This window comes from Spermophilus citellus, assembly GCF_964194105.1.
Source record: "Spermophilus citellus genome assembly, chromosome: 10".
Classification (NCBI taxonomy): Eukaryota; Metazoa; Chordata; class Mammalia; order Rodentia; family Sciuridae; genus Spermophilus; species Spermophilus citellus.
The window spans coordinates 48,828,438-48,855,639 of record NC_138197.1 but is presented as its reverse complement, the minus strand read 5'-3'; the positions used below and the strand labels follow the sequence as shown (position 1 = coordinate 48,855,639).

At 35.2% G+C, this 27,202-nt stretch overlaps 1 protein-coding gene across 1 annotated transcript in view; it reads left to right on the top strand.

The window, feature by feature from the left end:
- Positions 1–27,202, top strand: part of SOX5 (SRY-box transcription factor 5) — a 393,350-nt gene that overhangs the window by 362,598 nt on the left and 3,550 nt on the right. Inside the window, exons 12-15 of the mRNA XM_081311948.1 lie at positions 16,071–16,179; positions 18,793–18,966; positions 25,085–25,301; positions 27,050–27,202. The exon at positions 27,050–27,202 is cut by the window's right edge and continues 3,550 nt beyond it. Coding sequence (XP_081168074.1) covers positions 16,071–16,179; positions 18,793–18,966; positions 25,085–25,301; positions 27,050–27,202 — 653 coding nt within the window. The remainder of the gene's footprint in view (positions 1–16,070; positions 16,180–18,792; positions 18,967–25,084; positions 25,302–27,049) is intronic.

Genomic DNA, 27,202 nt, shown 5'->3' with positions numbered 1-27,202 from the left:
TGTTGCTGCCCATACAGCTATCTCACCCACCTGAGGGCAGGCTGACTTGGAATAAAGGAGTTTTCTCTTTGCTAAATTCAGCCTTGATTTACATGGGAATATTTTATTACCTCTAGATAACAGGTTTCCACCAATATCTCATTGGCTAGAACTGAACATGTGCACATTTTTTAAGGAAATTCCTGTCCAAAAAGAAAAAAAAAAGACCTAAATTGATGGTAGATTATTTTATGTAAATGAATTAAATAAATTATCTTCCCTGAGGTCAAGGGGATATCTTGAGATAAAAGGTAGGGAAGAAGGACCAGAATGACATTTGGATAGGAAAAGGCAATAGACACAACTGCATTATAAAAATGATATCAAATCTCAGCCTTCAAGAAACTGGGTTATTTTGTTTGTTTTCTAATCATTGCTGTCTAGCTACCTTTTGCTCTTCCACCTTTATGTGTCCAGAGCATTATACCATGTGGCAGTTCACAAAGAATTAAATGACTTACAAGCATATGCATAGGAAAACATTGCTTGATGACATTTTAAATATACGAATGTGTGTTCACACACATGCTCTATACATGTTAAGATGGCTTGCTTTCTTATTTTAAACAGATGTCACTCACACAAATAAGCATGCAAATGTATGCATATATTTCATAAGGTAGAAAATTTATTCACCAAACATTAATTGCCTACAGTGTACCTGGAATATAAGCAAGCACACATGTTATGAATTCATCTAAAATTGAAAATAATTGCTAGGAGAATGTCTTTCTTTTCAAGTTTAAGGAAAATTCTTTGTAAATGTCTATAGGATAAAGTGCAAATTTGGTGAAAAACATTTATATTTTAAATAATAATTTACTCAGTAGTGATAGCAGTTTCTCGTTTGGGCTACTTGTCAGTCATATTCACAAGAAATCCTTTCACAGATTATTTAAGCTGATTCATAAACAAAGGTAAATTTTATGACTGTGGTGCTTGGAATCTCTTCTGTTACAACCTCTCTTTTCAGCCATTGTCAGCCCTTTTCTTTCCCTTTAACATAGTGCCAAACATGAAATGACAGTGACCAATGTTGACTTAATGTGGATGTTTAATAATGAAAAAAAGTGTGTCGTTCCCAGCATTAGTTACAAATGGCAGTAAGTGTATCGGATGGCAGCCCTGTAATAATTTTACATCCATCATTCTTTCTCGATGCTTCACTGGCCATCTGATGGATGGGGCCAGCGGTGTTAACTCTTCGGAAACTGACACAGTGCATCTAGTTCAGCGTTATCTAACACATGCTCCTTCCCTTAGATAAGAAGGCCTGCGAGGAAATGTGAATTATAAGCTTTGCTTTGAAAAAGTGAGTATGAAGGAACTCATGCCTCTCCATTCAGTGGAGGAGGCTTCAATTAATGATTTCTAGATGGTTTTTGTAAACATCACCTCTGGTTAAAATGAATCAAATAAGTCATATTTGAATTCCGTATTTCAGTGATCAGAAGAGCCTCACAAAGGAGGCAGGCATGGTAGGGAAATACTTTTGGAAGCGATAAATAAGATAGATCATTGCAACCCTGTGGAAAAGCAGGAGATATTATAGGGCATGTGTGTCTTTTTAAAGTTCCCAATCTTTTAAATCCTCTGGCTAGGATTTGCCTAGGAACAAATTAGAATATTTCAATTTTAATTGAAAAATTTATTTGTATAAAAGTGAGTATATATTCTTAATATCTATATTTGCATGTAATTCTTTATTTGGTGACTTTAAAGATACACAGAATCTTAAGTTGAATATTTGTCTTTTTATTATTAGAATCTCTCTGTCCTAAAAATGTATAAAATGGGACTGCTTTCTAGCAACCAATTATTAGAAAATCTAGACCAGCTCTTTATATGCAAGTTGGCATTTGATCCTTTGGTTTTCTTTCCTTTTGTTTTTCATTCATGAAACCTTCTTAATTCTGAGTATCTTAGCTAGGGAACACTTCTTATGGGATGGAGGGGAAGAGGAAACCCCTTGGTGAATATTATCAGCACAGAGCAGCCAGTTTTCAAAAACCATGACAAAAAGGCAAATAGGTATTATGTCATCACCCATCCATCACTCTATATGTCAGTCTTTCAATAATTCCAATCGACATTCTCGACAGGCTGGTGCAAGTTAAAGGGGCTGTTTGTTTCTCGAAATTGAGCATAGTCCGTCTATAGCCTTTTGTTCCAGACTGTTTTCTTCTATGTCTTTTCATTTCTTTCTTTTTCTTTCTTTCCTTTTTGGGGGTATTTAATTGAAATACATGCCGAGTTTGCAGACTGCAAAGATCAGAGCTGTTTTCGTCCAGCAGTGGTAACTATGCATTAAACATTTTGATTTGTTTGAGCTTGAAGTTTAGTCCTTTTTTGCCATTTGCTTCATGGAGTTTGTGTATATTTACAGCCTCTGCATTTAATGGCCACATGCCTTATTTTCACAGATGGCCAGTGGAAGACTTTTTCTTTCTCTTAGTATAGCCCGCTTTCAGTTTTGCTACATTTGTCACAGTGCCACTACTTGCAGCTAGCAAGTGCCCACGCTTGGTGGGGAGCAATTATGGTGTGAGTTTTTAAGGAGCTTTTTAAAGGTTTTTTTTTTTTTTCAGTAAACTTTTTATGGTTTAATTTTCAAGCCTAGAAAAGCTGTGCATGTTTTCAAACAGAGAGTCTTGTGTTCTTTACATCATTCTGGTAGAGGGGTTAGTGCAGGATGGTCCAATAAAATGAGACTCATAGGGCATGCCAAAGTGGGCTTCCAGAGACACCCACAGGCCTCTCTGATGAGTGAAAGTGTTTCTTCATGTAAGGATATGGGTATCTCCTAACAATAGTGTTTCCTTAAAGAAAGGAAAACACTAAGTAAAGCATAGTCTAGCTATTTTAGAAGTATATTTCCACAGTGCATAGGTAAAAGACTAAAAGAATATTCAATAAAATGTGAACAATAGTTATGTCAAGGTTATGGGGCTGTACATTGACATCTCTGTTGCCACATTTCTAGATTTTCTGAAGTTTCTGTAAGACTCATTTTTGTTATTGGACCAGAAGAATTATTTTTATGAATATAAACTATAAGAATTTTTTTTCCTTCCTCTTTCCATTGATCCATTTCTATTCCTCAAGAGCAAATTGCTTATTTACAAAAATTGCATAGTAAGACTCTGCTCTGACACAGAATTGTTCTCAATTATTCCCTTATATTTGGTAGATGTATCATATCCTCTAGTATCATGTTTTTCCAAGCTATTTACAATATGAACTAAAAGTCACATTTAAATATTTAAATATTCTAAATTTAGCATTTATTTCAAAGGAATAATTACCAAATTATTATTAGCAATAATAATTGCTAATAATATTTAACCATTCCCAGCACTCCTTTCTCCTCTTTTATAATTGAGAAAGACATTTTTTATGCCTGTGAGTCATAGCAGCAATAAAGACTATTAATATTTATTTTGTACTTTAAGATTTGTTGGGCTTTTACATCATATTTCAATTTCCTAATGTAAGTATCAGAGTACAGTCTTTGTGTTACTTTTTTCTTAAAAAAAAAATCCTGAAATTTGACATTAGAGGAATTCAAATGGTAGATCAGATTTTTGATCTAGGTCCTCTGGCTCCAAGTCCAGACTGTTTTCTAAAGGATCATGGAGGAGAACATGAAGAAAGTAACCCAGGACCTATTTGATGAGCTTGTGACCAGAGTTAGGCATGTGTATTCTTTAGCACATTTCTGAGACTATCACAGAAGTTTCATTTAAGCCATCAACCTCTCCAAAATTTGTATATTTTTTCCCTAATTTTTTCCTAGTTTGACTCCCTCACCCTTCAATAAGGAATGAACAGGGAAAGCATAGAGAAATACACCCAATCTTCTTTCCTCCGCTTCTCCTAGCAGTTCTGATAAAACATGGAATGATGTTTTAGTTGTTCATTAAAATGAGATTTTAAATATCTATTCTGGTCTATCTTTTTTCTCTCTCTTCACCTAAAACTACCAGGGATAATTGAAAAGTGAACCATAACCCTGTTGTGCCTGTTTCTATTTGTCAGACCTAGCAGCTCTGAACCAAGTCATGACTCTTTAAAATAGTCCTGTTCGATTTATTTAAATGAAGTAAGTACTGGCTACCAAGGCTACATTTGTAAGAATGTTGACAATTTTATAGCTTTTATTCCCTGCAAAGGAAAGATTAAAGAGAAAAATCCTATATATTTCTGAGGCTCAGTAACCACATTACCCATTGTTTATGGAACAATTATCAGGCAACATTCTGGTTTTCTGTTTACATTTATGCAGTCCCCCCACCTATTGGACATCCTGTGTCAGTTAGGAATTCTATTACTTTTCTTCGTTGGCCTCCTGTTTTTCTCACATTAATTCTTCCGATTTGACTCAGTGTACAAAGTATGTGTGTCTACCCTAGTGAGAAAGAACAGCAAAGGTTTTTGTAGGCGTTGGTTGAATCCTGACCACATATACAAACACTAGAAATCCCAAGTCTTCATTTTCTTTGCTCTGCCTGCCCTCCCACCATGTACACACCATAAGCACTGCAATGACAAATAAGCAAGAGGGCCTGGCCTGTGTTTTGCCATGACACTATTCATGTGTGCCTGCTTTGTGAGTTATTTGTTTCCACACATTCCTTTTGGTGGCTTTTCTGAACACTCCACACCCAACCCATAATGACTTCTTCCTCTGCATGCCAGTGGTTTCTTTTTCAAGGACTAAATTAGTCATGTTGAATTTGGACATAACTGTGCCTTTTACAAAGTACCTGAATCTGTAAGACTAATTGTTTGGGGACAGTCTCCTCCCAAAATATATCTGAATAACCATCATTTGTTTTGTTTTTCATAATTTGAAATATCTTCTTTGAATTTAAGAAAATGATTATGAAACTCAATTATCAATGAAGTAGCTTGAAGTATTGAAGCTTATTAATTAACAACTTTTGAGGGAATTGTCATTTATAGAGAAAATATGCAGTTTTATACATTTGTCCCAAATATTTCAAGTCTGTTGTATGGAGTTCAGTCAAATAGGACATAAAATCATGGAATTGTAGGTTTGAAAGAAATTAAAAGGGCCTTCCATCTGACCTGTCATCTGATGTTGAATTGCCTCTTCAGTATGTCTGATATGCCAGGCAGGTAGTCATAGGGCCAATACTTGAAAACCTCCAGGGAGATGAAATTTCTTACTTCCTGAGGCAGCATATTCATTGCATAGACAGCTCTGTGGGATTACATTTCCTTTGGTGATTCATTATCTTTTTTTTTTTTTTTAGTTGTAGATGGACACGATATCTTTTTTTTTTCTTTTTAAAATTTTTTTATTTGTTCCTTTTAGATATACACTACAGTAGAGTATGTACATAAAGTGTAACTTATTCTAATTAGGATCCCATTTCATGATTGAGCATGATGTGGAGTTAAACTGGTTGTGTATTCATACATGAACACAGGAAAGTTATGTCTGTTCATTCTACTGTCTTAGCTATTATCATCCCCCTTCCCCTCCCTTTCCTTCATTTTCCTTTGTCTAATCCAATGAACTTCTATGCTTCCTTCCCCTTATTGTGTATTAGCATCCACATATCAGATAGAATATTTGGCCTTTGTTTCTTTGGGATTGGCTAATTTCACTTAGCATGATAGTCTCCAGTTTCATTCATTTACTGGCAAATGCCATAATTTCATTATTCTTTATGGCTGAGGAATATTCCATTGTGTGTATATACCATACTTTCTTTATCCATTCATCTGTTGAAGGGCACCTAGGTTGGTTCCATAGTTTAGCTATTGTGAATTGAACTTCTCTAGACATTGATGTGGCTGTGTCACTGTAGTATGCTGATTTAAGTCCTTTGTGTATATACCAAGAAATGAAATAATAGGGACAAATGTGATTCCATTCCAAGTTTTCTGAGGAATCTTCATGCTGCTTTCCAGAGTGGTTGCACCAATTTGCAGTCCCACCAGCAATGTATGAGTGAACGTTTTTCCCCACATTCTCGCCAACATCTGTTGTTACTTGTATACTTGATAATTGCCATTCTGACTGGAGTGAGATGGAATCTCAGTGTAGTTTTAATTTGCATTTCTCTAATTGCTAGAGATGTTCAACACTTTTTCATATATTTGTGGACCATTTGTATTTCTTCTTCTGTGAAGTGCCTTTTCTGTTCCTTTGCCCATTTATTTAGTGGGTTACTTATTTATTTATTTTTAGTGTTAAAGTGTTTTGAGTTCTTTATACATCCTGAAGATTAATTCTCTGAGGTTGCAAGTGTCAAAGTGTTTCTTCCATTCTTTAGGCTTTCTCTTCATGTTCTTAATTGTTTCCTTTGCTGTGAAGGTTTTTAGTTTGATACCAGCCCATTTATTGATTCTTGATTTTGCTTGTTGCATTTTAGGAGTCTTGTTGAGGAACTTGGTTCCTAAGCCAACATGATGGAGATTTGAGCCTTTTTCATTTTCTTCTAGCAGGTTCAAGATCTCTGGTCTAATGCCTAGGCCCTTGATACACTTTGAGATGAGTTTTGTGCAGGGTGAGAGGGGTTAAATTTCATTCTGTTACATAGGGATTTCCTGTTTTCTCAACACAATTTGTTGAAGAGGCTATCTTTTCTCCAATGTATGTTTATGGCATCTTTGTTTAGTGGAAAAGAATAGAAGACCCACATAAATACAGTTATCTCATACTGGACACGATATCTTTATTTATTTATTTTTATGTGCTTCTGAGGATCGATCCCAGTACCTCACATGTTCCAGGCAAGTGCTCTACCACTGAGCCACAAACCCAGCCCCTGACTCATTATCTCCTACCTGATAATTCATAACCTTTGATCATTGTTCTATCTCTTGGCTACATATGGTCAAATTCTGTTTCTATTTCACAAATAACAGGTCTTAGTTCTTCTTAAACTCAGAGGTTCTTAAGAGATTTAAGACAGCTAGTGTTGATCTTCTCTTCCCATTCTAAAACACTTTTTCAGGGTCCTTTATAATTTTCCCATCATGACAACAAGGATATTGATAGAATAATCCAAACAATTTTTGTCATTTAGCTTGGTTGCTCAATGGTCTGCGTTCCATTTACTACAGAAAAAAAAAAAAAAAGAAGACAAGGACATTGTAATATTTTCCTGAGCGGATCCATTCTAGCTTCTTGTTATCACATTCTCTATCAAAGTGCTTCAAGAAATCTTTGTAGCAGTTATTTCTGTCTTTTCTGGAATATATGTTAAGTGCTCATGTCATTGTTGCTTAAATTTCTCTCTTCATGTAAAGTGAAATTAGTTATTTGGCATCAACTTTTGAATGATTCTTCCCCTTTATAATCAACTCCTCAAAAATGATAAATAAGGTTGATTCCACAGTCTAGCAATTGTGAATTGTGCTGCACTGGAGGGAAAGGGAGAAAAAAAAAAGGGAAATCACATGGAAATGGAGGGAGACCCTCATTGTTATACAAAATTATATATAAGAGTTTACGAGGGGAATGGGATAACAAACATGGAGGGAAATGAATTACAGTAGATGGGGTAGAGAGAGAAGATGGGAGGGGAGGGGAGGGGGGATAGTAGAGGATAGGAAAGGTAGCAGAATACAACAGTCACTAATATGGCAGTATGTAAAAATGTGATGTGTAGCAGATGTGATTCTGCAATCTGTATTTGGGGTAAAAATGGGAGTTCATAACCCAATTGATTCTAATCTATGAAATATGATTTGTCATGAGCTTTGTAATGTTGTGAACATCCAATAAAAAAATGATAAATAAGAAAAGAAAGAAAATCGACAAATAAAATATCATAGTTTGCCTAGGTGTGAAGTTTCTATATTACTGAGGAAGAAGGAAGGAATTTGTCCATGGAAAAGATGGGGAAAGTAATAGAAATGTATAGGGGAAAGGTGGCAAGGTATATTAGTGAAGAAAAAATGCAAATGCTGAATGTATCAAGAGAAGGATAATTTGTAATTTTATCATTCATCAGTGAATCTACTTTTCCCATTTGGATATACTCAATTTGCTGTTAAAAGTTTTACATTTTCAAGAAAAATGACTAGTAGGATTCATAAATTTTATCCATAGGTTATATTACTTCTTACAAAATTATTTATTTAGACTAAGACTGTTGAATTTGTTAAAACTGTGTTTCTGTCTAAACTATCCCATATATCTTCAACTTCATACTACTTCCTAAGAAAACATGATCTGTCCATATATTTCACTTTGATCAGATTGCTGGTGAAACTATGCTCCTAAGAAGTTTTGCTATAGTAAACTATACTTCAAGAAACTTCTCATGAAGCTGGCTGCTAAATTTCATAAAAGAAAATTAGATTGTAGGACAAAATTATGGGTTTAATTAAGGAGGGGAATCTCTGGATTTATAAGGAAAAACAACATTAGAATTTTATAGGGCTAATTTTGTGGATAACTGGAAAAAGAAGACATGAATGGACCTTTTAAACCCCTTAGTTCAGAGATCCCTGTGATCATCTGATAAAGAAAGTGATTGGAAAAATAGTCCTCAAGGATACCAGATTCCAGAGTTCTATGGATTTTCTAGTGGATAAATTCATATTTGACCAGGGTAAAATTAGCAAGATTTCCTTAACTTGCATTTTATTGAAGTTGAAGGAAAGAGTTTATTTCTTTGTGGGTGAATGTTTGTGTGTATATATTTATATATAATTTATACATAAATTAAAGAAAACCTTTTCTCACACTTGTGCTATAAGATTATGTGGGTGGATTGTTACTTTCGGAAAAATAGAGATATCAGTAAGCAATAATGAATTTGGGAGGTTGAGGGGTGGTCATATACCTTGTTTCTTTACGTTTAACTCAGGTGATGAATAAAATCTCCAGCTGATTAATCGTTCTTACATTGTAAATAATCTTTCATCCTCTTTGGTGGCCCGTGAGGTTCACATATTTGGAGGGTAAATTCCTTTTTTGTTTCTTTCTTCTTCCTTGTGTCATTAGTATAGTAAGAGACCATAAAAAAGTGCAGCCAGAAGGGGTTTAACTATTACCGAGTCAACATTTGACAGTCACACTCTCTTCTGTCATTTCATGCATGTGCTTTTTATGAGTTTTATAGCTTTGAGAGCTTTATTTCAGGGATGTCCATTATGATAGCTGATCCACAGCCCATCTCTCTGTGTGTGTATGTGTGCCTGGTGGAGAGCAAATCTCTTCACTTTTATGAATCCCAATTTCAGGGAGTTATAGAACAACCACCTACACATTCGTGTTTAATTTAGGATTAGGTAACTGAGGAGATATCTACCTCCTCTCAGGTATAGTTTGTGTGTTCCTTTATTTTGACTCTTCTGTGAAATATGCACTTAGGCTGTCTATTTGAGCCTTTACAAACAGTTAATTTTTAGGTTTGGGGGTTTTGTGGGGTGTTTTGTTTGGGGTATATGTTGAAGTAATAGAATAGGAAATATGTTCATTTTACACATATGTATGAGATTTATATTATGGAACTGGAACTCATCATGCTTGAGTATAAACAGAAAAAATATATAAATAAAATGATCAAATATATTTTAATAGATGATAGACAAGAGGTAAAAACACTCAGCAATTTTGAAAGTTGCTACTAAAATTATTGTTTGTAATTCATATTTGTCTTTTACCCTAGCCATAGATTATACAGAATCATTACCATAATAGAGAACTCAATATTTGAATTGAACTATTCCTCTAATCCCTCTATGTTAGGAATGATATTTGTCTTTTAAATTTCCCCATTGAATTATTTTTTCTAATATTAAAACCATACCTATCTTAAATGTTTGCAAACTCATAAGAATATATCACATATTTAAACCCCATTTTACATAATAGGATTCTGGGTCTCAGGGAAGTTAATTGATTTGTATAAATTGATATGGCTAATACATATGACATAGTTTGGTTAATATGTGCAGTTCCTAAAGCCAAAACCCATTATTTTTTAACCCACAAATATGTCCTTTCTCTATTAATCCTTGTAGCTTTTTGCCATTCAAAATAGTTGTGGCTTAGAAGGTATGACTCTATACTAACCACTTCTATACATGACCACAATCAACCAATTGTGCACATCTTTAGATATCTCTTGTCTCTCCTTGTTGATTCCCACCCTAGTCTTGTACTACATGCAAACAATATACATGCTATTTTCCATTATGCAAGTGACTTCATAAGCCAAAGTCCAGTTGCTATATTCCCCAAGAGAACATTAATAATAATTCTTTGGGTACTGAGGGTCAGAATTACTCATTTGAGCCCATGAAATTGTGTAACCCGCAACTATCTTTTCTTCTATAGATGAGATACAAATTCATTGGATTTTTTTTTTTAAAGAGAGAGTGAGAGATAGAGTGAGAGAGAATGTTTTAGTATTTATTTTTTAGTTTTTGGTGGACACAACATCTATGTTTGTATGTGGTGCTGAGGATTGAACCCGGGCCGCATGCATGCCAGGTGAGCACGCTACCGCTTGAGCCACATCCCCAGCCCTTCATTGGATTTTTGTTGAAGTCAACATAGGGCCAGAAGATTTTTCAAGTACTAATGAGCTTGATCTCCTTGATCTTAGCAAACCTGCAGAGTTGTATAAGATTAGATACTCTAGATAGGACTCATGTTTCCAAAGCAAATCTGTTTGATATTCAACTACCAGTTTTCATTTAAGAAAGAAAGCCACTGGGTCTTTTTATTTGGCCTTTATTTATAAATCCCAAATACTCTAATTTTAACTATTTCATAGTAATTAATCTCTTTGTGCCCTCTATTCTAAGATTCTCAGAGAAGTTCCAAATTTTGGCAAGAATTCCTTTTTTTTTAAAAGTGAGAGAGAAGAGAGAGAGAGAGAAAGAGAGAGAGAGAAAGAGAGAGAGAGAAAGATAATTTTTTTAATATTTATTTTTCAGTTTTCGGTGGAACAACATCTTTATTTTATTTTATGTGGTGCTGAGGATCGAACCCAGCACCTCTCGCATGCCAGGCGAGTGCGTTACCGCTTGAGCCACATCCCCAGCCCAAGAATTCCTTTTATTGTGTTTACTTCTCTTTAATTTTTGCTTTCTTTCTAATACAGAGAAGGTAGGGAAGAGAAGGCTAACAAATTTGTCCATGGTGGATCATCATTTTAATAGTACTAAGAGTGCAGAAAGTGTGTTAAGTTGGGTTGTGTTTTAGATCATTGACCTTAAAAATGGAGGCATGTGGCACAAATTTTTTTTTGTACAAATTATTAACTAATGTGATTTTTATAAGAGCTAGTGGAACCAAGATTATAAAGCTGGCAAAGATTGTTACCTGTCCTATCAGTATTTCTGTTTCTCCCATGGTCATGCTCACTTTCTTTGGCCCATTTTCAACATTTTCCCACCTATTCTCTTCCACCTGCCATCTACTACCTTTCAACTGCCTCTATTTGGGAGGGATTTTATTATAGGATATTTGAGAATCAAAGTATTTTCATATCAAGTGGTATTAGATATATGGAAAGAGGCTTTTGCATAAGGAACTATATAGGGCAATGAATGGTAGAGTTTTAGAGATGACAGTACATAGATAGATACTTTGGGGGAGGGAATTACTGAGGATGGGGAACTAAAATGAATGGGTGGGAGGAATAGTTCAAGTATATTAGTATTTGAGTTTAATAACATGTGATTGTTTCTTTCTAACACTCTTGAATAGCTTGAATTTAACTAATTTAACTGTTGAGAACTATGCTTAAATCCAACCCATTCTTTTGGTGACTCAATATGCTATCCAATACCATGCTGTTTTTGTTACTATTGCTCTGTAGTATAGTTTGAAGTCTGGTATCGCTATACCGCCTGATTCACACTTCCTGCTTAGCATTGTTTTTGCTATTCTGGGTCTTTTGTTTTTCCATATGAATTTCATGATTGCTTTATCTATTTCTACAAGAAATGCCGTTGGGATTTTGATTGGCATTGCATTAAACCTATAGAGAACTTTTGGTAATATCGCCATTTTGATGATGTTAGTTCTGCCTATCCATGAACAGGGTATATTTTTCCATCTTCTAAGATCTTCTTCTATTTCTCTCTTTAGGGTTCTGTAGTTTTCATTGTATAAGTCTTTCACCTCTTTTGTTAGGTTAATTCCCAAGAATTTTATTTTTTTTTTTGAGGATATTGGAAAACTCGTAATCCATATGCATCAAAATGAAACTGAATCCCTTTCTCTCTCCATGCACAAAAGTTAACTCAAAATGGATCAAGGAGCTTGATATCAAATCAGAGACACAGCGTCTAATAGAAGAAAAAGTTGGCTACAATCTACATACTGTGGGGTCGGGACCCAAATTCCTCAATAGGACACCCATAGCACAAGAGTTAATAACTAGAATCAACAAATGGGACTTACTCAAACTAAAAAGTTTTTTCTCAGCAAAAGAAACAATAAGAGAGGTAAATAGGGAGCCTATGTCCTGGGAACAAATCTTTACTCCTCACACTTCAGATAGAGCCCTAATATCCAGAGTACACAAAGAACTCAAAAAATTAGACAATAAGATAACAAATAACCCAATCAACAGATGGGCCAAGGACCTGAACAGACAATTCTCAGAGGAGGACATACTATCAATCAACAAGCACATGAAAAAATGCTCAGCATCGCTAGCAGTCAGAGAAATGCAAATCAAAACCACCCTAAGATACCATCTCACTCCAGTAAGATTGGCAGCCATTAGTAAGTTAAACAACAACAAGTGCTGGCGAGGATGTGGGGAAAAGGGTACACTTGCTCATTGTTGGTGGGACTGCAAATTGGTGCAGCCAATTTGGAAAGCAGTATGGAGATTTCTTGGAAAGCTGGGAATGGAACCACCATTTGACCCAGCTATTCCCCTTCTCGGTCTATTCCCTAAAGACCTAAAAAGAGCATGCTACAGGGACACTGTTACATCGATGTTCATAGCAGCACAATTCACAATAGCAAGACTGTGGAACCAACCTAGATGCCCTTCAATAGATGAATGGATAAAAAAAAATGTGGCATCTATACACAATGGAGTATTACTCTGCATTAAAAAATGACAAAATCATAGAATTTGGAGGGAAATGGATGGCATTAGAGCAGATTATGCTAAGTGAAGCCAGCCAATCCCTAAAAAACAAATGCCAAATGTCTTCTTTGATATAAGGAGAGTAACTAAGAACAGAGTAGGGACGAAGAGCATGAGAAGAAGATTGACATTAAACAGGGATGAGAGGTGGGAGGGAAAGCGAGAGGGAAGGGAAATTGCATGGAAATGGAAGGAGACCCTCATGGTTATACAAAATTACATACAAGAGGAAGTGAGGGGAAAGGGAAAAATAATACAAGGGGGAGAAATGAATTACAGTAGAGGGGGTAGAGAGAGAAGAGGGGAAGGGAGGGGAGGGGAGGGGAGGGGGGATAGTAGAGAATAGGAAAGGCAGCAGAATACAACAGACACTAGTATGGCAATATGTAAATCAGTGGAAGTGTAACTGATGTGATTCTGCAATCTGTATACGGGGTAAAAATGGGAGTTCATAACCCACTTGAATCAAAATGTGAAGTATGATACGTCAAGAACTATGTAATGTTTTGAACAACCAACAATAAAAAAATATGCTATCCAGGCTTTGAACTACATGTAAATTCATATCTACCTCTTACATAAGAATTGTATGATAAACGTTCTGGGATCACTTTTCATATGGAATTATATGGACATTATTTTCCACTTGGGTGATTTTTATCTCCTCTTCCTTGCATCAGTTTCTTTATGTCTTTTGAGTTTATTGTCCACCAGTTTTTCTAAAATGTAGCAATGGCACCGTTTGTATTTATATGCTGTTGTGATGTGTTTTGTTTAAAGGCACATCACATATTCTCCATTTTCTTCAATTACCTCTCCTTTTTCCCCATTCACATGCCTGAGAATTGTTATACAAAGGGTCGTACAAAAGCACAGTTTACCATGTTAATTTCCACTGTCTCCCACTGACATTGCCTTGAGAAGTACTGTAAGCTCCACTTTGGGGCAGCTAATTGAATCATTTTATTATGCTATGTGCTTTAGAGGTAGGTAGTTAGAGGTTACTTATTATAAAAACTGATTGCAACTTCCCCGCTCATCATTTGTTAATTTAGCCTCTTGGTAAAATGGCACAAAATCCATAGAGCTCTGAACTCAAACCCTTAGAAGACACTTAACATTTTATTCCTTTTCTATGCCTATTGCCTTTATTTTGCTATTTCTTCTTGAAATTTTTTTCTTCAGAATGAAGTATTCTCTAGAAAATATGTAGTATTATTTCCCTATACACTGTTAAATCAAAACTTGAGAGGTGATCCATGCCCAGCACATTCCCCAAAGAAAGTACAGTACAGTCTTCATTGACCCAGGGAATGTCAGATCATGTTGATGGAATGTGGGTTTTTTTTAATGTAACTGTCTTTTATTTTAACAGCTACATTTACTAGAAAGAGTCTGTTAAGCTAGTGTCCTTGGAGCTCTTGAGCTCAGGTGAATAAAGAGCAGACTCTCTCAGCAAAAGGTATCCAGAAGATATTAAACTGCTAAAAATGCCAACCCAAAACAAATTGAGCCAGATTCTTCATTTTAAATGTCTAACTAATTTCTACATTAATACCACATAATTCTATAGAAACAAAGTTAGCATAAACTATTTTTGTTTCCCTGCTGCATTGTATACTTATTGACAATTAAAAATATTTTTCTATTAAACTATGTACAGACTTTGATGAATAGAGTACAGGAGTTTCAAGGCCAGTGACTTTAGAGAAATTTTTATCTAGTTGGTACAATTATAGAATTGTCACAGATTTTACAGAGATAAAGAATGTATTATATTAAGGATGTCAATGTCCTATTAGTTCTTGGTGAGAACATGAGTTAGGCTCTTTACCTATAATACAATTATCTCAAATACTTGATTATTTTCTTTGAATACATTATTGTATCAATAGCTATTCTGCAGTGTATGCAGTTCACTAGTACAATTCATGTCCATGTTCCTCAGAAAATGTGATGAAGAGTATTATAAAGAAACTAGAGCAAATGTTATGAGATCCAAATAGATGCTTTTCTTAAAACTATTTTGGAACCACATCATCCTGAGAGTAATGCTGGAAAGTTCAAGAAAAAGCATCAACCTTTCATTGTATGCTTTTTCAGTTCTTAAAGTCACCCAATCTCTCAATTTGGAAGCAATTTAATATCTTATGTGGCTTAGATTAAGCACTATATTTTCCTTGAACAGAATTTAGTTTGTAATGCCTTGTTCTCCATGAATGCAAATCATACACTGCATGCTTTTAAATGACTTGATGTCTTTGCAGATCTAATTTTGGTATATTTGTATCTCAAATAATTCGCCAACTCAATATTTTGGCTTAGCAATCCAAATCAAATTGTGGTCCAAGTAGCAGGCACTCACATTGGATGTACAGAGACTTGACAAGCAATTAGCAATGAATATTTAAATGTCTTCATTACCCTTGCATGAGAAATGCAGATGGCATTTAGGGAGATGGCAACCAGAGGGCACTACTGTGAATTATGTTTCTACATTTGGTCACCTGACTATTGGAAGACTTTCTCTGGGCCCCATGCCACTCCTGTACTTCTACTGTCTGGCTAAAAATAAAACAGGCATTGGAAATGTAGAACAGGTTGCTTCTGTGAAATTTCTATGCACATTTTGTGATTTGGGAAGGTTGTCTCCAAGAATCCCAGCATATCTCATTTAGGCATACCAAACCCAAAAGCCAAGACTTCATAGGGTTTATAAGAATCATGGTTCCTTCAAAAATCCTGCTATTCATTTTCTTTAATCACCACAGTATAATGTACTGAACATTCACAGGTGAATAAGCCAAAATCCCATCCCTTCCAGAAGCTATTGTATTATATGTGGTCCAGGGGGGAAAAAAAGCCTTCAAATAATTATTGTTCCCAAACTGACCTTCCATTTTCAATCTCTTTTTAAAGGAAAAAACAACACTGGAAAGTCTGACTCAGCAACTGGCAGTTAAACAGAATGAAGAAGGAAAATTTAGCCATGCAATGATGGATTTCAATATGAGTGGAGATTCTGATGGTTTGTGAAAATCATTCATATCTATTTCAATAATGTACAGGAGTATTTAGTGTCAATTAAAGCTACTAAAAAATAGACAATGCAGTCATTTCATACCTGATACAATAGATGCTACACATGTACAGAGCAATTCCTGGGTACCAAGCAGTCCACGGAGTGCTTTGCATAGATCATCTTGTTTAAGGCCTACCACAACTTAAAAGTACTTTTACAGATAAAGAGATCAACTCTTAGAGTTCAGAATCATTCTTTTTCCAAGGACGCAGGGCTCTAAATGTCAGAAGTAGGATGTAAATTCAAGATGGCATGATTCCAAAGCAAACACCCTTAATCACTATTACCCTATCTCTCATATCCTTACTTCTTTTGCCCCAAACTAACTTTTTGGAAATTTGTATCTGTCAGCTCATTTTTCAGTTTCCATTTGTCAAACCATAACATGAGTACTTGGTTCAGAGGACATTTTCAGGCTAGTTCTTTGCATTTTGAAATCCTGCCCACTGATTCTCTCTACCACAGTCAAAAGGCCTGTCTACTCAGTCACACAACTTCATGCTTCCCTTCTATACCTCAGGTTTGTGTCATCTCTGAACATTCCAAACACCCATAGTGACAACTAATAAATTGCACAGCAAAGAAGGAAAAAGAAGGCAGTGCTGTTCCCCTTATACAGTTCCCTGTCTGGTGATCTGTCTCTAGTATTAGGTGGCATACCTGTATTTTGGTGGCACAGTCCTGTATTTTGCTGCCATTGCAGAGGAAGTTCCCTGCAGGTAGCAAAGATCTGCATCAGGGCAAGCCAGTCACTGCACACAGTAGAAGAGAGAGGGTTCCACAAACCCCCAACAACATTGCTGTCTGCTCTGTGCTTGGGCTAATTCTACCTGATTGTCAAGGTGTGCACCATCTCAGGACTAGCCAAACTTCTCTAATATATCCAAACAATTTCCTTCTGTTTTCTACTTCACCAGGCTTTGATAAAACTGGCCTGAGTAAATGTAAAGAGCTTGTTTCAATTTGTCGAAGTCACATACTGTTCCTTTTATTGCTTATGTTGCTGTAAGGTGTAGGAACAAGAAAAGGCAGATGTGCAAATGATCATTCGCAGTTACAAACCCATTTTAGAAAGATGTTGCCATATATTAGCACTCATTTTTGTCAATAAAAAGACAATTGCTGGTAATAACACATTTCATAGATTTTAAGTTGCATTAGCATAGTAAAATATACCCATTGCAACCAGCATTAAAACATCAAAGTTTTTGTTGCTGTTATTTGTTGCTGTGCTTGTATGAAGAACATTTTCCAGACCAAAGAGCATGTTATAAATGAGAAATAATGACAAATTCTACCAATGGATATGCATATTGCTTTTTTTTGATGCTCTTCAAGTCTTCAAGTCTGGGTGATTTGGGTTTGTTTCCTATTCAAATTAAGAAAAGAAAGAAGAATATGAAAGAAGAAAATAACAGCGATGCTTCTTTTCATTAATAATACAAGTTTCTGGAAATCCACGGAGTATTTTAAGTTTTGCTCCCTCTTTTGTAATGATAACCAGTGGAAATCTAGTGTCAGAGTTCTTCATTCTTTCTGGCTCTCCTTATTTTCATTGCCTGAACTCAGGTACCTTGGAAGCTGTTTACTCTGCAGAAACTATTCTAAGATGTCCCAGTAGGCAAGAAGAGTAGATGCAGCTTCCAAGGGTTTCAGTGTGACTTGTGGGATGTGCTTTATCATCAGTGAATCTTACTAATTGAAATGTAACTGCCAGTGAGTCTCTCTGGATAACTTCAGATGTTAGGGGGAATATTCAAAGGAAAAAAAAATTATATATACATATATATGTATATTTGTATATATAATATTCTATAGATACTATTTGTATCTTAAGGATGTAACTATAGACTTCTTAAGAAACCATAGTAATACAATTATTAATTTGTTCTTTCTACTACAATTTTCAAAAATCTTTTGGGGGGACAGACTATCACTGCTGTATCAACATGCTTCATGCATACATTAGCACATAATTTTAAAGAAAAGCCAAGCACACTAAAAGGCAATATCTATATCGTATTGATACCTTGAAATTCTCTCTAGCTTGTATGTTTTTGTTTATGTAACCTCAGAGAGAAGAAAGAATAGGAGTACTGTAGTTCTAACAGTCTTTAGCAAAAATGTATTCTCAACTTTAATAATCCATCGTGCCACATGGATTAGTATTTCACAGTTTTGTCAGCTTCTTTACATTTTTAATATTTCTGCAGTACTGTGGTGCCTATTGATCTAAGTATTTTCTCTTTATATTGCATCACAAATCATATATTACAGCTTCTTTTGTGAGTTTTTGAAAGTAAATGGTGAATGTCTATAGTTCATTGAGAGAAAGGGAAAACATATTAGAAATAGACTAAAATTACAATACAACATTTTCTACCACAAGGCTTATCATAAAAACTTCATAAACAAGCATCTGTCTTAAGAACTGGAAGTACCATTATCAGAAGTACTTTTTGTTTTCAGATATTTTAATAGACTAAAAAACAGTAATGCAAGAAAGAGAGTTGCCAAGAGTTTTAACACTGACATGACGTGATGTTCCCTGTTTTTTAGGAAGTGCTGGAGTTTCAGAGTCAAGAATTTATAGGGAATCCAGGGGGCGTGGTAGCAATGAACCCCACATAAAGCGTCCAATGAATGCCTTCATGGTATGGGCTAAAGATGAGCGGAGGAAAATTCTTCAAGCCTTTCCTGACATGCACAACTCCAACATCAGCAAGATACTGGGTAAGAAGAGCATTCTGAATTAAGCAATGAGTGAAATAAACATGATTTTTGTTCTCTTTTCTGCAGTTGTGGAAAGATACTGGATTTGGAAAACAGACAGCTTATGCCATTTCCTTATCCAAAATATAAGCCTCATCATTGAGGCTTCTGATGATTATGAGACATTCTATGTTCATCAAGAAACGTAGCCAGTTTCTATGTGTCTCCATACTAATTATTATAATATTTCTTCTTCTTTAAAAATGCAGAAATATGGGACTGGGGCCGGGGCTCAGTGGTAACACACTTACTTAGCATGTGTGAAGAACTGGGTTTGATTCTCAGCACTGCATATGAATAAATGAAATAAAGGTCTATCAACAACTAAAAAATATTTTTTAAAAATGCAGAAATATTTAGTTATGACTCAGGAAAAAGTTGCTCTCACATGAGCCACTAGATATTGGTACTGAAAATTTTTATTCTTTTCCTTTGTGAATGATAGACAGGTTGGTAAGCTTTCCTTCCTCTCTCCTCATCCTTTGTAACATAGTGTTAAAGATTTTTGACTTTCAATTCCATTTAGAGTTCATCATGTTGGAGGATGCTGCTTGTTCTATAGCTGAATATCAGTTTAGATACTCAGAACATAAAAATATCTAAATTGTGCCTTCTTTAATTTATACCTTCAGTAACATTAGGGACTAGGTATTTTTGGTAATACTTAGTAACTTTAAATAATTTTCCATATTATTAAGAGATTTTTCTTCCACTGAAGATTTCAGCTTAACAGAAAGCAAAGCACATATTTTCCCGACAAGCGTACACTGAAGCATGCAGAGAAGATGAGTGGTGAGAAAGGGTAAAGATTATAAAGAGACCTACTGTAGACCAATCTGAGTCCCATAAACAAAAGGATGATTCCATTTCCTTTTTCATCTTTCTGGATGTCATTATTACTGCCATCTTTGTCACCAGTTTCATCTTCAAGTGGCCCAGTGACCAGCGGACACTGTATTAGACACTGAGGCAATTTTAATTTTTTTAATTCTCTGAATTCTAAGAGTTAAAAAATAAAAACATAAGAGGACGACCTAATCTATCAGTCAATTTTCACTTCAGAATTAAGTAACAAAATATTAAAGCTTTTTTAAAACTCATAGCACACTTGGAATTACATGTAGTTTAAGAAGATGGCATCTGTTCTTCTTCTCATTCAGGAAATGATCATCTCAAAGTAGTTACTACACATTCCTGTGTTTTTATGATCTCATATTCTCAACAAGGAAACAGGTTACCCAGTCTGTGATGTATAATGTGATAAAAACAAACAAAGCCATTAGCCAGTTAAACTGTTGTATCTCGGTATTTTCATCTGAAATGAGGTTGCCATCAGTAGATAAATATTACCTCAAAAGATATGAGCATGTGAAACTTTAGATATACAGAGAATATATGAAAGCTTTTTAATATATACACCTACACAACATCAAAAAGTGAATGGATCAAAAGGAAATGCATTTATTTTACATCTCTACCATCTCTGATCTATTCTTCCTTTTTATGACTCTATTTTATCTTCCTTATAAGTTTCCCATCATTAAAAAAAAAAAAACCAATATACCTGTTTCATTTGTATGAACTTTGGAAAGGAATAAAATAATTTGTATAACTATATTCATGTTTTATCACCTACTCCCAAATTAGAAATCTAAAAATGTCAAAATAAAAACAAAAGCTAAATCCTGATTGCCTACACTGCCTTTGAATCACTCAATTGGTGTGTCTTCATAATAAAAAAGTAATAGTCACTGATTAAAATTTTATCTAAGTAGAAGAGAAATATAAGTTTTGATGATATAAAACGAGACTTGAGAAATGTAGCAAAAGTCTATGGAAAAAGGTAACTGGCTAAGAGAATATCTTTCTGATTTATTAAAGAAGAGAGTATTAGATGACTGTGCAATTATATCATCACAGCCTACATGGGAGTGCTGTCTAGTCTTTCTCATAAAATTGTACTAATTAAAGATGTAACAGTTATATATGGTCAAAAATTAAACACTGAATTGTTTTCCACCTTAATATTTAGCCATAGCTTTAAATAAATAAGTGATCTTCAAATATCCTCGAGATCATTCTAATGGCTTATTTCATATAAAAATACAAAGAAAGCTTGATGTTTTCCTCTTTGCTGATTGTTTTGGATAACAGCCTTCGACAGCATGCTGCTAATTCATTCTGCTTAAAACAGGCGCTTGAGCTGGGTTGACATTTTACGTAGTCTCTGGGGATCCTAGTTGACATTTTAAAGGGCTTCTAAGCATTTTATAATACCCTAAAATCTGGTTTTAATAAGCCATTCTGCTGAAATTGTTAACATAAGGAATCACCTTTTACTGTTTGGCGCTGGATCAGGGAATGGGGGACATCTTTTTCTGATTAGATATACAGTAGTTGGAGTAAAATGTGCAAATTCATTACATACCCCATGGAGATGACAATGTTGCTCAGCTCAAACTCTCCACTTTTAGTGTATTGCCAGATTTAGAATGGAAACAAACAATTTTAAGACCTTTTTTCCCCCTTATTTTAAGCATCAAGTATTTTTTAATAGATATCTTCTCTTTTGTCATCAGAAGGAATACTTAATTGCATGTCTCTGTTTTTCATTACAAAAAGTCCAACCTTCTGAAAATAGCAGGGAACTTACTCCTTGTACATGGGTCCAGGGCAATCAACCAGCCACACCCAAATCAAGTGGCTATTTCCATCTAATTTGGAACTATCTAATTTGTTTTCTCACCATTCTTATCTAGTGTGTTTCCGGGGCTGACACCACCACTGTAGTCAGTAACTGTTATAGCTGCAGAGCCACTGAAACTAAAACCAAACTTGTCAATTGGTTATGCAAAATCAATGTAATTATTGAAAAATGAAAACTGGATTTGCCACAAAACCAAAGAACTACTCTGCATGATCTTAGATTCTAAGTAGTCATTTTGTTCCATCTAGGATTTAGACAATCTTAATTCTTAATTTAAAAAATGAGTAATTATTATGTGGCCATATTTTAAAATACAGTTTAGGAGTCAGTGACACTCCCAGAGAAACTGTATGATCAAGAGTTAAAAATATTTGTGATCCAGTTCATGCCAGGTTTGAAGTCAATTGATTTGAGAATTTACCTATCTTTTATGATGCTATTTTCTTCTACTTAAGTCCTTTTTCCTGTGCATTTTGTCAGACTAGCTTTGGTTCCTCTAATCTCCCACTAAAAGACCTTGCTCATTGTATTCTTCCTCCCTAAGATGCTCTTCTCTTTCTGATGCTTGGAGAAGGCTTCCTGCCCTACAGAAAACTGAGCTTACCTCCTTATTGCCGGATCTATTAACTTCCTATATTTTTCCAATTGTAATTAAAATAAAATTTGTAATAAAGTGTTTAACATATTTTTCCCCACTGAAGATGAACTACAAGAAGACAGGAACTATAATAGTTCTCTTGTTTACTACACTATGTATTCTGTAATTAATGTAGCATTATGCACGTGTAGGAAACAAAGATAGCATTATACACATAGTAGGTAGTACAAAAACTGTTTTAGCATCCAGAGGCAGATTACTTCAAGGTATAAACATTTCTGTTCTTTAGACTCTTTGACAATTCGCTTTCTAATTGAGAATGTTGATTTCTTTGTTCAATTTTGGGATAAAGATAGTAGATTTTATATTAACTTGGCCATCCTTTATATGGTTTTTTAATGTATTCCTATTTGCCAATAAGTTATTTCTGGTAAGCTCATTTTTTCACTACTTGCTCTGAACTTCAAAAAGCTGGTGTACATACTGGCAAGAAACTAAATGAAAAAAGTTGATATAATCCAATAGTATCATAACCATATCTGTGTTTTTATATCCCCCAAGAACACATAATATTATGCAAGTACTTCTAGATGATAATGTTGGACAAATAAGTTGGAGATTAAATCTACAAATGATATGGCCTCACCAATTGACTTAATATTAAACAACACTATTTAAACAGAAATTTGAGAAAGGAACAGGAAAAGAAATTCTATTATTTAAGCTATAACCTAAGTTTCTGTTATAAATCCAATAAAATCATATTAGTTGTCTAGATTAAAAAAAATCTGATATAAATCTTTGTAACACCTATGATCAAATACAACCTATGTAACATGTTCCAACAGGAAACAATTCTAAACAAAGAGATAATTCCCCTTTCATTGCATTCTTCAATGAACATAATAGTTCATATTGAAGAATTTTCTGCATTTGTAGGAAAGAACTTTCAACAGTGAAATATTTGTATTTGAAATGTGGAATTATGATTGAGAAGTTAACCAATCCTGAAACTTCTAAGATCTTGCTTAGATGATTTTGGAAGGCAGGTAAATGTTAACCAGTACATGTTTGATAAGCATATTAGTCCCTTTTTCATTACTAAAAGGAAATACTTGAGGATGGTTGACTGTGTAAAGAGAAGAGACTTATTTTAGCTCGTGATTGTGATCTAAGGTCGAGGGACTGCATAAGGTGAAGGCTTCTTGCTGGCAGAGCCTTGAGGTAGCAGAGGGCATCACATGGCAAGAGACAAGCATCTCTACTGTGTTTTTCTTCTCTGATCTCTCTCTCTCTCTTTTCTTATAAACCTACTCTAATGTTCAATAATAGGGTTCTCATCCCAATGATTTTGCCTAATCATAATCACTCACCAAAGGCTACACCTCTAAATGGTAGAATTAGGTTTCCATCCTTTTTAATATCTTACAGTAAGGACTTAAACTCCAACATGAGTTTTTTTGGGGGACAACCACATTAAACACTGCTATAGGGAACCCGTAGGTCCAGTTTTTTTGGTCTTTGTTTCTTTGAATAAAGTTGAGCTGGCTATTTTTAGATAAATACATTTCATCTGCAATAAAAGTAAGTCTGTCTTTTAAAAATGAACACTATTACTACTACTCCTATTGCTACTATACATAGCTATACTGACAGAATCAAAGCTTTCAAGCACATCTAACATGAGAATTAGCATAAACTATTTTTAGTTAAGCTTCAAATTTGTTTTTCTCAATCCTGGTTGGATCCACACCAAAATTAATAGTGAAAAGAAGGGAAAAACAATATGGGTTATCATTATTAATTCATACTGTTTCATGGAAAGTGACATCTTTATATCTTTTTGAAAGTGGTTTCTGAAGATAAAAATCTTACATAATTACCATTGGATTTCTGATCACTGCTAGATCATATAGAGTGGGTGGCTATTTATATGTAAAAGTCTACATTGTAGCATATTTTAAATTCTATTAAACCTGAGTTTGAGTCAAAGATCTGAAATTTAACAGTAGTGTGCTCTTTACACAACTACTCAAGTTCATCTATTTGAACTTTTTATTGCTATTCGAAGCCTATTTCTTTTTCTGTTTTAACCTCAGTTTTCTCATCTATGAAAGTAGCTATAAATGCCATCTATTTGATTGTGAGGAAAGGTAGAAATGGGACAACATGTCAAAAGTTCTTAGTACAGCCTCTAACATATAGTAGTTACCCAGTCCATGGTCATTAATAATATGCATTTTAATTAAATGAATTTTACTAAAATCCTTCCTATAGTCATACTTAAACATTTTGAGGAAAATGAGAATATGTGATGCTGGGACACTTGTAGTAAATAATGTGCCCCTACAAAAAAAAAATTAACACCGACTAGATAGTCTCAGATTCAGAAAATGTGCTGAATTATTGTCTAACTTTTCAGTTGAATTACATCACAGGCTAGTGTATAAATGAAAGGCATATTCATGAAATTATTGATGGGCTTTTAAACACATAATATACAAGTTTGGTTAAACTGTTCATTCAAGCCAGAAAAATAATATATTGCCCAGAGTTCATATCTCTGGGTGTAGTTTCTTTGAGTAGAGTGCTACCAACACCTTTGTTCTTGTGAGATCTCGCCTTTTGAATCAAAGCTCACTAATCGAAAACATGTTTATGTATTTATGGGCTTGGGCCAACATTTTTTAGATTTTCTTGTTCTCAGTTATATCTCTTTTTTTGGATGCTTAGAAGCTGTGCAAATTGGAATCCTAACCTTCCTTTGTTCACAGGATCTCGCTGGAAAGCTATGACAAACCTAGAGAAACAGCCATATTATGAGGAGCAAGCCCGTCTCAGCAAGCAGCACCTGGAGAAGTACCCTGACTACAAGTACAAGCCCAGGCCAAAGCGCACCTGCCTTGTGGATGGCAAAAAGCTGCGCATTGGAGAATACAAGGCGATCATGAGGAACCGGAGACAGGAAATGCGGCAATACTTCAATGTTGGGTATGGAACTTGCAGCTGTTTATCTTATGGGTAGAACCTCCTTTCTCACTCAATGGGATAATGCAACATTTATTTAGTTGCAAAGGGGCATTTTGTAAAAGAACCTGAACTTAGTGTATTTTGAGTGACTAAGCTGTCACCCTCGTGGACCTAAGAAATATATCCACAGGTATCCATTACAAGCACCTAGTTCCTGCAGTCACTTTGTCAATAACTCATTTGCAAATAAAATATCTTAAGAGTAAATACTTTCAAAGTGTGCTATTAAAACTTGAAAGTATTATCTGGCATGGTGCACACGCCTGTAATCCCAGAAGCTAGAGAGGCTGAGGGAGAAGGATCAGTAGTTCAAAATCAGCCATGGCAATTTAGTAAGGCCCTCAGCAACTCAGTGAGACCCTGTCTCTAAATAAAATACAAAAAGGAGTGGGGATGTTACTCAGTGGTCAAGCACCTCTGGGTTCAATCTTCAATACTAAAATAAACCCTAACTTGAAAGTATTATTACTGTTTTTCTTCCTTGGCGGTTTTTGACACTCAAGATCTCACTATGATAAATTATCATACAGCTCACAACTTATTTGAGAGAACACAGCATAAAAGTGATTTGAACAGAGAGAAACACTTGTTTCTGAATACTGAGGAATTGCTGAGCTATCAGTGCACATGTGTGGTCTCTGTGGATTACACAGAGTAGGGATTATATTTAGGACTCATCAAGGCTGTGAATGGGAAAGTTCCATTCTGAATTAGAAATGCAGTTCTCGGGATGTTTTCCTCCACTTTCTGTGGCAAGGCTGTTGACAGTGTTGTCACATGCTGTCTGCAACTGCATTGCTTCTGCCGAATTATCTCAAAGTACATAGACATAAAGTTGCTCATGTTTGAAACAGATCCTGAGAACTTAGAATAACAAATACCGTTCTGCATATGGCCAGAGGATATCTTTGAAAATAACTTCTCAAATCGCCCTGTACCCTCCATTTCCTTGAAAGAGTCTGTGTGCTCTGTCCAAGGGTCTGTGGTTTCTATCCAAGTACATGACTCTTTACAAAGCTGAATACAAAGTCCAACACTTCTTGAACATCAATCCGTTAATCCCTTCCTGCTAGGACCAGTTATACAATCTGAAGGGTCAATTACAAAAATGAGAGGACAGAGTCCCCTGTTTAAAAGTTATAAAGAATTTCAAGATTGCCAACAGCAGGATTTTAACCAAGTATAGGACTGTAATGCAGTTGCATAAGCAGTGTTACCATGAAGCTGGGCCTGCCTCCTACCCCATGGGGAGAAGGGAACAATGCAATATTATCAATTCTGGTACATTCTGGGCATTTTGAGAGCTCTAATACTGTAGGAGTTTTCCATTAAAATTAAATTATCTTTAGGCTTAATTATAATAAAAATTATGTCTGCATGTTATAGTAATGGACAAGTGAGCTTGGAGTTGAGAACATGAGTTTTTCTATTTAATCTTGGTATGTTTCAATCTTTTCCCCCTCAAAATAGAGTAATAACACAATGACTACTCTGAAAATCCAGCGAGCATTTCATGTAAATGCCTTGTAATCCATGAAGGGCTATCCAGAAATAAGATAGTCAACTCTAAGTAAGATATTAATTTTTAAAATGTTAGGCAATCGAGTCGTTAGAGTTGGACACTATTGAGCAAATCAGCTATGGGGTAAGACTGGCATCTAACTCATGCACTCATTCATGATCTCTTTTTGGGAATTCCTCTGTGACAGGCAACAAGCACAGATCCCCATCGCCACCGCGGGTGTTGTGTACCCTGGAGCCATCGCCATGGCTGGGATGCCCTCCCCTCACCTGCCCTCAGAGCACTCGAGTGTGTCCAGCAGCCCAGAGCCTGGGATGCCTGTTATCCAGAGCACTTACGG